At 40.5% G+C, this 12,921-nt stretch overlaps 1 protein-coding gene across 6 annotated transcripts in view; it reads right to left on the bottom strand.

Moving 5' to 3' along the window:
- Positions 1–8,420: 8,420 nt before the first annotated feature.
- abracl (ABRA C-terminal like) overlaps positions 8,421–12,921 on the bottom strand; it is a 28,517-nt gene continuing 24,016 nt past the window's right edge. For all 6 annotated transcript variants that reach the window (XM_033025987.1, XM_033025990.1, XM_033025992.1 and 3 more), the window contains exons 2-3: positions 11,122–11,188; positions 8,421–8,806 (exon numbers count right to left, since the gene is read on the bottom strand). In XM_033025987.1, the coding sequence (XP_032881878.1) occupies positions 8,622–8,806; positions 11,122–11,188 (252 nt within the window). In that variant the 3' untranslated portion in view covers positions 8,421–8,621. The remainder of the gene's footprint in view (positions 8,807–11,121; positions 11,189–12,921) is intronic.

Below are 12,921 nucleotides of genomic sequence, written 5' to 3'. Positions count from 1 at the left end.
TAAGTAAAGTTTTGAACTGATCTACCAAACAGTTTGTGTGGTGTCTGTTTATTAAGAAGCAAACCTGGTTTAGTTGTTAAGAAAAGTAGCTTTTTCATTGGCGTAGTTATGCAGGCCTCGCTGGGACCACATCAACGGCTGATTGTGCAAGAGGTTGCAGAGGTTGCCGGGATTGGAAGGGAGATAACTGAGCTCTATCGGCCCCCTTGTCAGACCGACTCCCTAAAAACTCCCGGGAACATCTGTGATCCTTCATCAGACATTGAATTGGTTCCCTGCCGAGGTTCTTAGAAACAGACAAAGGTAAGACCAGTTGGGCTTTATATGGGGTTTTTTTAAGTAGGGATTGTGTATGTATTTTTAAGACAGAATTGTGCATGTATTTTTAAGAAGGGCTTGTGTATATTGTTAAGAAGGACGTGAGTGGTTTCTCTTTCTCTCTCTCTGTCTATCTCTCTTTGTTTTCTCTTTTTCTCTATCTCTACTAAGGGCTCATCGGCCTCGTTGCGACATCCGTGATTTGTCGGGTTGAATGGGGGTTGAGGTGTGCGTCTGGCTTATTGAGACATCCGAAGAGTTGTCGGATTGAGAAATAAGTGGCGTTGTATATTATGTTTAAAACGTCTGCCAGGTTGAGAAACTGGGGTCTCGAGTAGCGAGTCGGCCTGGTTGATATATTTGGAACGATTCGGAATTAAGAAGTCTGTTTTCTCTTTCTCTTTCTCTTTCTTTCTATCTATCTATGGGGAATGCTCTGGATAACAGTCCAACATATGTGTTATTTGAATCCTAAGTATAATAAGAAATTTAGAATGTTAAGTTACAAGTTGACCAAACGGTTAGGGGATGAAGCCTGGCCAGTAGGGGGAACATGGAATGTAGAGACATTTATATGGGAAAGGAAGGCAGGAAAGAAATGGAAGAAAGGAATTAAAACATGGGACGCAGACGCAGTGAAGAAGCATGAGGAGAGTATAGAGTTCGAAGTTGGATGGATGCTGTATGTAAGAAGGGGATAGAGTTAAGAAACAAGGATAGCACTCGGAAAGGATGGAAATTATTGCAACTAGAATGCCAGTGGGCAGAGGAACAAGAGAAAAGAATTAAAAGACAGACAGGAGGTGAGAAACAGGTGATGGTTAGTAAAAAATAAACCCAGTACTGGTAAATCCTCTGGAGGAGACTTCATGTCTGGCACGACAACCCTGTTTGGTAATGAAGATGAGGAGTTAGATAATCTTGGGAGACGTCCACCTCCCTATGCCCTACCAGTAGCAATGGCATCTTTACCTGGGACAGTTCCGTCAGTAACATCCCTATACCTTGAAGTTCTGACCTTACAAAGCTCCCCAGGATTGGGAGCACAGGAATGCCTTTCTGTGCGTAATTTGCTTGAGGCATTGATGCTACCAGAACAGCTGGTCATTGTTAAATGTACTGCACACACTGGTGCTGGGGACCCTATAGCAAAAGGCAATGAGTTGCCGATAGTGTATCCAAACAGGCAGCCTGTATATCCAAATGCGTAGTGACAGCACGTAAACAGACGTTAGCAAATAGAACGGTCCTGCCAAACATGAAGGAGGTATGTACATTACAGAGGGACGCCTCTCATATATAAAAATAACTATGGAAACAAGAGGGCTGTGCCATTGATTCAGCACACCCCGCTTGGACAAGTTGGTGTATACGATACATTTTTACCCGTCTTACCCATGCTGGTAAGGAGGGAATGATAGGATAACAAAGGAAACGTGGTGGCACCCGAAAATTTGATAAGAGGCACTGAAGCAGGCCTCTAATGTAAAAGTTGCCAATGAAGTAATCCAGGCAAACCAAATAAGATACCCTCAGGGGTGACGCCAATGCCATCACGACCGTTTCAATGTATACAGATTCATTTTATTGAAATGCCAAGGGCCCAGTGTTATAAATATTGCTTAGTGATTTTAGATTTATTTAGCAGGTGGAGTGAAGCTCTTCCAACCACTAATAATACTGCTGAAACTACAGTAACATTGTTGTTAATCCCAGGTTTGGCCTACCTACTGTCATAAGTTCAGACAATGGTCCTCATTTTAACCACTATTAATAAGGAAATATGTGCACATTTTAATATTCGACTGCAATTTTACTGTATACACCACCCACAGGCATCTGGGATGGTGGAAAGAGTCAATGGGGATTGCAAAACAAAATTACCCCGGAGGTAAATCCTTTTTCTGACAGGCAACTATGTTATAAAAAGAATTGGGGATGAAGGAAAATTTGATGGAGAAATTAGGATAAGGTAGGGAGACTGAAAAGTCACGGGGAGTCTGACTAATCATGATCTGGATCAATGTCCAATTAGGGTTAGGTAACCAGGATTTTGGTAAACAGAAGTCTTGTCAGAAAAAGGGAAAGTAAATTACAAAGAGATGTCTTTGAAGATGAAATATTATATACTGCTGGTAAAACAATGTTTTTGTATATATACTGCTGGTAAAACAATGTTTTTGTATATGTACTGCTTGTAAAACAAGGTTTTTTGTATGTGGAATGTGTGAAATTCAAAGCAATGAGCAAAGTTGTGTGTCACTTTAAGAAGTTTGTCCTTTAAAATGCAAATGGACAGTTTATGGTGTGCTCCATTAAGAAACAGGCATGAATGGGGGGCGGAGCTATACTCGAATGATAAAATGTGTTGGTTGATTATAAATCTTTTGAACCAAGTTTTAAAAAGACTCATCCCGATTAAAGTGTTAAATGAGATTGGAAATGTCAAAATTACAGAGAAAAAGAAAATGTATTATTGATTACTGATTCTGAGTGAGTCTTTTGGGAAAGATTGTTTTGATATGATAACAGAGGTTGCCTTTTAAAATGCAAATGAAGCAAGATTACTGTTTTCAAGCAAACAAAAAGATGTTGAAGCATGTGCTGTGTGAGGGAAATGAAGGTAGATGAAAAATTGTCTTATGGCTTACAAAAGGGGGGTTGAGGGAACTCACAATGAGGGATAAAAGGTGAGAAGATAAAGTAGATTGGGGAAGAGAACATATTTAGAGAATTGAATATTCAGGTGGAGAGAGCCTCTTCGGATATAATCGGATTAAAGAATAAATTCAAAGGGAAGTGTTAGGAAGGAACTGGAGATGCTGGAGGATCAAAGGTAGACAAAAGTGCTGGAGAAACTCAGCTGGTGAACAAGATTTACAACTTTTTATTGATGCAGGAAAAGCTGCTGTGTCCACCCCCTGGAGAGTGGGGGGAAGCCACCTACAGGCCCTGGGCAATTAACTAATTATGTATGGACGGCAATTAACCCATGTCTTGCCAGATCTACATTCCCAGGTTGGAGGAGTTTTTGCTGGAAACCAGTGACCAAGGCCATAAAAGCTATACGATGATGGTGCTGGGATAAGAAGAAATTGAGATTGTGTTGAAAAGAACAACCAAGTGTTGCTAACAACATGAACTGCTGTGAAGATGGAAGATCATCGTCACTGGATACAATTGATTGACTGTGAACAGTTTGTGGAAACAAGGACGATGGGCTATTGATGCTCCCTTTATTCTGGGGTGGCTCAGCCCACATGGACTGAACTTTCTTCAGAATGGCAAGCTTGTGGACTAACCCACATTCAAAGGATGGTACACACCTCCTTTTAAACAAGATTGAAGTCAAACATGACAAGCGCAGCAAAGATACCCCGACTACAGACAGTAAGAGGTCTGCAAAGGCCAGTTAAATCTACCTGTTTTTGCCACAACTAAGGAACTGGTGTATTTTAAGGAAACAGTATATTTGTGACAGGGCATTGTTATGTTGCAAATGCAGTGCCACACAAGAGAAGTATGAACCAGTTACACCAGCACACGGGGAGTTCCAAGCGAAGCCGAATAAAGGCTGAGCAATTTTTATGATCCTTTTCCAGTCCCATGGTAGTATCTTAGTGTCACGTCCGGGGGAGATTGGTGGCCATTTAAAATGTTTGGAGGGACTTGTGGAACGATTGTCCACTATGAATTGATTGTGTTACTAGTGTACTATTAATTTGTCTGATGAGATGCTTATGGTCTTTCGTATGTACTCAGCAAGGACTGAAGTTATCAAAATTTTGATAAAAGGATGGAATGATGAAGCCGAATTTTAGTTAAAAATATAAGAAGATATTAATTGACTTCTGGGCTAGCTTACCGCTTATATTTAGTCTCAAATTAGGCTTGCCTCAGGTTGCAGTGTGTGGGATAATAAATACCATAACATTGTCTCCCAAGTGAGGAAGTGACGAGAGAGGATCCAGGGAAGTGGAAAGATAAGATGCCATAAACCAAATGGCCTATGTTTATGAGGGACCAAGTGACAGAGAGGAAGCAGCGAAAGAGCTAGGGTGATCTCTTTGAAGATAAAATGACCTAAAACAAATGGCCAATGTTTTTAGTATATCTTGTACCATGTAAACAAAAGGCCTTTGATGTGATGCCTTTTCCTGTACCTCTGACCATGACTAATGTCTGTGGAATGTGCTAAGGTGACAAAGAAACACTATATAATGCGATGTAATTCTGTTGTTCAGAGAAGGGGACCGAGGACAGTCGAGTGTCTACATTGGTCACTTAGCTGGAATTCTCGCTCCCTTCCATCGGCCGATGTTAAGTAAAGTTTTGAACTGGTCTACCAAACAGTTTGTGTGGTGTCTGTTTATTAAGAAGCGAACCTGGTTTAGTTGTTAAGAAAAGTAGCTTTTTCAAGTATGGCCACTCCCGCATGCCACGTCAGCTCCTTTACGGAGTTATTGCACAGAGCCACCAGAAGCAAGGACATCCAAGAAAACAATTGACAATGTCATTCAACACAGCCTTTAACAGAGTAGCATTCCTGTAAGAGAGTTGGAGAACCAAACAGGCTGATTAATTTTGACCAAAAAGGCCTGAATCAACTTTAAAGGCAGTTGATAAAACGGAGTCACCAGAGCTGAAGAATGCGGGAAGGTCTAAGCATCTATATCTGGCACAGCATCCTTTTCATGCCCCCAGCATCGCTGAGTGTGCGCCTCCAGGGCTGGTCTTGCCAGCCACAGTCAGGCTCACCAATAAACATTACACAACTGACATAATTGAACTTGATGGTCAACTGACGAACCTTTTCGGCTCATCTTCTCTCACCTATATCTTTCAAATTCATTTCTCCCCTTGCTTTCACTTATATGCACCAATGCCAATTTTAGTTTTGATTTTTACGAGTTCCTCATTGAATTTATAAACGATTAACAGCATAAAATACCACATATCTACAAGCATTTATCACACAATTAAACTCTTTCCACAGCCTGAAGTATGTCAATCAAACACTCCACCTCGCCTTCATTTATTTATTTCCTTTCTAGATAGGTTCTTCAGGCTGACAATGTGAAGCTGTTTACATAATGGATGTTTTAACAGCATCATGCAGAACACTGCCTTACTGTGTTTTCAGAGCTTCACATTCTTAGCCCACGAGGCAGCCCCCACAGTCACCAGGATAAGTGCCTTCAGCTGTACAATGAATAATTGCAATGTTTAGGACTTCAATTCCTGCACAACTGTTTATCTCCATGGACTTTGCAATAGTAAGAGTCACTGTTGTGTTGAGACTGCAGCTTGGGAGGATTTTCATGTTGTTTGAACTGTTGCTGTGGTTAGACAGAACCTTTAAGCCAAACGGTATATCTAAGGCAAAAAGGAAGACTTACATTTATATAGCACCATTCACAACTTCAGGATGCACCAGACCCTATTGCAGTAATTTAAGTATTTTTAAGGTGCAGTTATTTTGTAATGGATAACATGAACAAAGTAACCTCCGACAAATAGCAATAGAGTCATAGTCATGGAGGGATACTGCATAGATATAGGCACTTCTTCCCACCGAGTCCACACATTTGTCAACCATCCATTTCATGCTAATGCTACATTGAACCCTATTTTAAAATCGTCTGCATTCTCAACCGCTCTCATCTGCATACTCGAAGCAAATCACAGTAGCCAATTAACCTAGCAGTTTTTGGAGTGTGGGAGATAATTAGAGCACTTGGAACAAACCCACACAGCAGCAGAGAGAACACGCAATTTCCACACCAAAGCAGTGAAAGTCAGGATTGAACCTGGGTCACTGAAGATGTGAGGCAAAGGTTCTACCAGCTCTGCCACTGCACCGGACATTGTGACCAGATACATTTTCATGATTTCGAATGAGAAATTAGTACAGGTCATGACACCAGACAGAATTTATCCGCTCTTTCATTTCCATTTAGCCTTACGTCAGAGAAGGCGGCTCCTGTTGACTCAAGGAGCAATCTCATTCAAGTCAAGTCAAGTCAAGTTTATTCGTCACATACACATACGAGATATGCAGTGAAATGAAAAGTGGCAATGCTCGCGGACTTTGTGCAAAAAGACAAACAAACAATCAACCAAACAAACTACAAACAGAATGGAGCAGAATCACATATTCTTTTACATATTAAATATTGTGAGCGGAAGGAAAAAGGGAAAAAAACAGCGATTTTTAAAAAAGCAGTAGAGTGGTACAGTAAAGTTAGTCCCTGGTGAGATAGGAGTTTACAATCCTAATGGCCTCTGGGAAGAAACTAATTTTATCTGTCATCTAAATTTCAAGTCAAGTCGAGGTTATTGTCCTAAGCACATATACGGTGATGGACAGATACAATTAAAATCTTTCTTGCAACACCAAACACACAAAACATAAATAATATAAACTATTCATAAATTACACAAAATTTCTCAAAGATAAATGATTGCAAAAGAACAGACATTTGCATAAATCACATTTAGAAAAAAAACCATGATAGTGCAACTGTTGTTGAGATAGGATTAGGGTTCTCCACAAATTCCCAACCACTCTACCACCCATTTACACCCTAGATGCAATTTGCAGTCACCTAATAACCCAACGACTGCACATCTTTTAGACGTGTGAAGAAACTGCAACACCTGATGAAAACCTACTGGTCACAGGGAGCATGTGCTAGCGAGTTTGGAAATGACGCCAAATTTTGCTGTTTTGCATATGTGACAATAAAGCAATATAGAACTCTACACAGACAGCACCTGAGATCAGGATCGAACCCAAGGCACCAGAGGTATGATGCACGGCTTCACTAACGGCAACACTGTCTTGTTCTTTATGAGGAGGATGCTATGAGGGTGCAGGGCGACTTGAACAGGTTGGGTGAGTGGGCAGATGCAGTTTAATATGGATAAACGTGAGGTTATCCACTTTGGTGGCAAAAACAGGAAGGCAGATTATTATCTAAATGGTGTCGTTGGGAAAAGGGGAATCTTGGGGTCCTTGTTCATCAGTCACTGAAAGTAAGCATGCAGGTACAGCAGGCAGTGAAGAAACCGAATGGCATGTTGGCCTTCATAACAAGAGTTTAGTATAGGAGCAAAGAGGTCCTTCTGCAGTTGTACAGGGCCCTAGTGAGACCACATCTGGAATATTGTGTGCAATTTTGGTCTCCAAATTTGAGGAAGGATATTCTTGCTATTGAGAGAATACAGCGTAGGTTTACAAGGTTAATTCCCGGGATGGCGGGACTGTCATATCTGAGAGATTGGAGCGGCTGGGCTTGGATACTCTGGAATTTAGAAGGATGAGGGGCAATCTTATTGAAACATATGTTTATTAAGGGTTTGGACACACTAGAGGCAGAAAACATGTTCCCGATGTCGGGAGAGTCCAGAACCAGGGGCGACAGTTTAAGAATAAGGGGTAAGCCATTTAGAATGGAGATGAGGAAAAACTTTCACAGAGTGTTGTGAATCTGTGGAATACACTGCCTCAGAAGGCAGTGGAGGCCAATTCTCTGGATGCTTTCAAGAGAAAGTAAGATAGATCTCTTATAGATGGAGGAGGGAAGGGATGTGGGGAGAAGGCAGGAACGGGGTACTGATTGTGGATGATCAGCCATGATCATTGTGAATGGCGGTGATGGCTCGAAGGGCCGAATGTCCTACTCCTGCACCTATTGTCTATTGAATAGTGCTTCATACATGAGAGGTCAGACAATTTGGTTTTATTCCAATCCAAAAGGTGACACTTCTAGAAATGCAAAGAGTCCCCAGGCATTGCCTGGCTAATGTGCTCCAGTCTTTGGGCTTGAATTTGAACCTTCACTTTGCTGATTCAGATAGAAATGTGCTGTGCACTAAGTCAGGCATGACGTTGGTCAGCTGGAATATTGGATGAAGGAGATTGAGCGTAAAGAGAGAACGGAACATAAATGTGTTAAAATTTATTTGCATATAAAGAATAAACTTCAAAATATAGATTAGATAGGTCAAATAGGTCTGCTTCTGAGTGTCCATAATAAATGAGATAAAGTTAAGCTACAAGGTTGGAAAATAGATATTTAAAAAACTCAAAATAAACACATGGATAGATGTTTTACTTTATTGCATGGTTTCTACATTTCAAACAATCCAATTACAATTAGAAATCCAAAATGTCAATCTTACTACAAATGGCATATATAAAAAAATCTATTGTGTGTTTCCAGAGCACTGGTTACAATGGTATCACCATCTTCGCCCAAAGGCTCGAAACATCGGCAATATTGTCTTTGTTCCTGTCATCAGTCCTCTACTAAAACAATTTCAACATTGTCATGAACCCCTTGTAGTAGCAGTTCTTCAGTGAAGCTGACAATTTTCTTCTTTTTCGCTGCTTTCAGAGTTCCCACCAGAGCCTCGAAAAGATTGGCACATCTATCATCGTTGAACAGCACTCCAAACTTCACCCTGATTTTACCATCTGGTCCTAGATACAGCAGAAGGACAGTGGAACATCAGTGCCAGTTATATGTACTCTTGAATACACAATATCACAGGGGTTTCTGTAACTTAATATTAACAGGGCTTAGAATATCCAGGGCAGTAGCCATCAGAAAATTGACTTTTTGGGAATAGGTGGATTTCAATCTGTGATCCCACTATTAAATCAGGAAAAAGTTAACCAGTGTTCTGTGACTGACCTGCATATTTCTAGATGTCCTTACGTAACAAAAATCTGTCAATCACAGTTTCGACTTTTTAAATTGACCCGTATCTGCTTTTTTTTGTGAGAGAGAATTTCAAAATTCACTACATTTATTAATGAACCCCTCCTGATATCAGCACCAAAGATCCCATATCTCTTGTAGGCTCTCTCTATTCCTTCAAGTAATTGAGTTATTCAGCTGGGAAGAATGCCCTTTGGCCCAAGAGCTAGTCTCATTTGCCCACGTTGGTTCATATCCAATAAACCTTTTCCAACCATTTCCCTGTCCAAATATCTTTTAAACTTTGTTATTCTACCTGCCTCAAACACTTCCTCTGACAGCTCATTCCACCCCTTCACGATTTTATATGCCTCTAGAAGAACCCTCAGCCCCTTCCGGGCTGCGAGGAATAAAGTTTTAGCCTGTCTGTTCCTGTAGCTCAGGCGCTTGAGTTCTGGCAACATCCCTGTAAATCATCTCTGCACCCTATCCATTTTACTGAGGGAGATGTTGAGAGCAGTGATAACATTTGAAGCTTGGCAAAAGTTTGGAAGTTGGAACAGTAATTATGCCCACACTGTAAATTATATACATAAGAATAGAGGACCAAGAGTAAGGTGTTTACTGCCCCTGCAGCTAATTCCAATGTACACATGGAAGTGCATGCAGCCTTTACGACAAATGCAGAAGTCCTAACGATGAGGGCCAAATTCCAATGGCAATTTTCCAACCCTTCTCTGCACGAACTCTGAATAAAGTTGAGCACGAATTTGCTGGAAATCCCAAAGAATCAGCACTCAAACCCTGGACTGGGTTAGACCTGCCTCAAATACGTTCATCAGAATGGCAATTTCACAAAAGAAAAGGCTAATTCAATTGATTAAATCGTTAATAATACTAACACAATTCTGTGTTCTGAGTTGATTTGTATTTGAGCTATTAATAATTTTTTTAATTAGTTGAGTTTGTTTTATTATTTTTTACAAGTTCTTGAAGCCTAATGCATCTAAAAAAAAGCCTGACAGATTTAAACAAATGGAAAGGCTTGGGTGTGAAGTACCAAGAGTTCCCAGGGTAATTTCCTGACAGGGCCAGATTATATTATTTAATCACATGTCTCCAGAGTATAGCAGAATCAACCAGGCTCAGCCCATTATATACCTGCCCACAATCAACCACTCATTGACACAAACTCATTTTATTGACCCCATTTTATGTTTCCCCTCATTGTCATCAACTGCCCCCAGATTCTACTATTCACTTACATATTGGGAGCAATTTACAGTGGTCAATTAAGCTACCGACCTATCAGTTTGGCATATTCTGTGCAGTTCTGGTCACCAGATTGCAAGAAGAATGTGGAAGCATTGGAGAGGGTGCAGAAACATTCGACAGGATGTGCCCTGGATTAGAGATATTAGCTTTAAGAAGAAGTGGACAAACTTACATCGGACATAGAACAATACTGCACAGGAACAGCCCCTTTGTTCCACAATATCCGTGCAGAACATGATGCCAAGTTAAACTAATCTCCTTTGCTTGCACGTGATCCATATCCCGCCATTCCCTGCATATCTATCCATGTGCCTATCTAAAAGCCCCTTAAATGCCACTATCGTATCTGCTTCCACCACCACCCCAGGCAGGGCTTTCCAGGCACCTACCAGTCTCTGTGTAAAAATTTGCCCCATACTCTGGAGGCAGAGGCAGAGGGGCGATCTAATAGAAGTATATAAAATTATGAGAGCGAGAAAGGGAGATTAGGGAAATAGTCAATTAGGGTGGAAATGTCAAATATTAAAGGACATAGCTTTAAAGTCAGAGGGTCTCTAGCGCTGCAAGGCAACAACTCTACCGCTGCTCCACCATGCATTCTTGAAAGGCTTGGGTTTAATTTATGCTCTCTAGCCCTAAACTCCTCAGTCCATCTGCCTGTTTTTTTAAGATACTAAATCTCTGATGTGCACTTCTGCCTTATTTTGTTTCATGACAAATCATGACAAGGACTACATAGTCAGCAGCTAGAGAATATAAAATATGCTCGAAACCACCAATTTTTCAATTTAGGGTTTAAATGGTTCTTTAGTTCACTGACCTGGAGATCCAAGGCGACGAATCTCTTCAATCAGAAGACGGATCTCATTGTTAGTATCCATTCTCACCTAAACAGAATTAACCATTCACATCAATATGTTGATGAATACGATTGAAAGCTGTGTAAGACAGGACAGCATGCTTCTAATTTGTCCTGCGGATTTTAGATCAGTTAAGGAAAAGACAAACGTTGTTGGAAGAGTTCAAAATTTGAAGAGATTTGCTTGAGTAGATAACGATTAACATGATGGTTTAGCAACCAAAGATAACAAAATAAAATAAGATTAAAACAAAGAAGACGAGGAAAATCGATTTTACTCAGCAAGAGGGAGAAAAATCTCCGGGGCTGCGAGGAAAGAGCATGGAATTAAGAGTCTTTGCAAGGAGCTGGCACAGATGTGATAAGCTAAATTAACTTCAGTTATGCTATACAATTCTAGAAGACTTGCTTACTGAAGCTAACACAGCACACAAGTATAGAAGACAAGAATTACAGAGCCAAATGCAAGTTAATGAGAGATGAGGCTCTAAAACTAATATATTTCCGATACTATAAATATAAAATACAAACAGCAAGTGCTGGAAATACTCAGTAGGAGGGCCAACTGGAAGAAAATCAGTTAACCCTTTAGGTTGAAAATTGGATCACGTGGGTAACAAAGAGCTATGTCACTCACATGCACCCCTAAAAGGTCAACTCAAATGACACACCCAAAGGGATCCATGGGCTTGGAATTCAATGCAGTGCTAATAAAATCTATCATAGTATCACCTTAAGCAGAACAATGCTTTGATACTTAAGAGAATATCATCCTTCTTGAAGAGAGAGGTAGTAAAGTCAATGGTTCCCCAGGCTCTAGAAATGCAATGAATGTGCACTAATTCAGATCGCCAGTCCGTCTATTTAATAACTGCATCTGTGCATTGGTGTTTCAAATTTTCAGGAAGGTAGTCAGGTCTTACAGCAATCACAGGAATTAAACAGAGGATAAGAGGCTGCTGGTTTTGTCTGAACAAGTCCTTCGTAAAGGAATGCGATGACTGCATTGTACAAATTTTCTGGCAAACCACAAACTGAACAGTTCTAGTTTCAAAAAACTTCATGTGATGCTGAAATACAATCTTAAGACATATTTCTGCATTAGACTCATCCTCACCAACATATATCTACAGAAACAGGAAGCTTTTGCATAAGGGACATTGATAAACCTTACTAACTGTCACACAATTAAAGTTACAGAACATACAGCACAGAAACAGGCCCTTGAGTCCCCAATGTCTATACTGGCCATTAAGTACAGCTAATCTCACTCATCAGCACTTGGACACTACATTTCAATGCATTGGTGATTCAATTGCTTATCTTGATATTTCTTTAAAATATTCCTCTGTTTCCATCACCCTCAGGATGAAAAGATTCTTCCTTATATCTCCTCCAAAACTCACATTCCTTACCTTAAATTACCATTCACACCTCTGCTATGGGGAAAGATTCACTGTTGTCTACCCTATTCAAGCACCTTATAGTTCTGCATATCTCTTTTAGGTTCCCCGCTCTAAGGAAAACACCCCCAGATTATTCATTACAATTGAGACACCGCATTCCAGACAATATCCTGGTGAACCTTCTCTGCAACTTCTTCAATGCAATATATTTCTACCAATACAGATGTTTCACTAACATTGGCAATTTAACCCATTTCTACTGCTTTGGCCACAGTATACAATGCCAGCTGAATTTTCCTGTAGGGGGTGTTGAGGATTGAAGGTGTGTTTGGGGGCTGGTGGGAAGGAGATGGTG

Source organism: Amblyraja radiata, chromosome 8, assembly GCF_010909765.2.
Source record: "Amblyraja radiata isolate CabotCenter1 chromosome 8, sAmbRad1.1.pri, whole genome shotgun sequence".
NCBI lineage: Eukaryota > Metazoa > Chordata > Chondrichthyes > Rajiformes > Rajidae > Amblyraja > Amblyraja radiata.
Note: the sequence above shows the minus strand (reverse complement) of the source record. Positions and strands in the feature narration are given on the sequence as shown.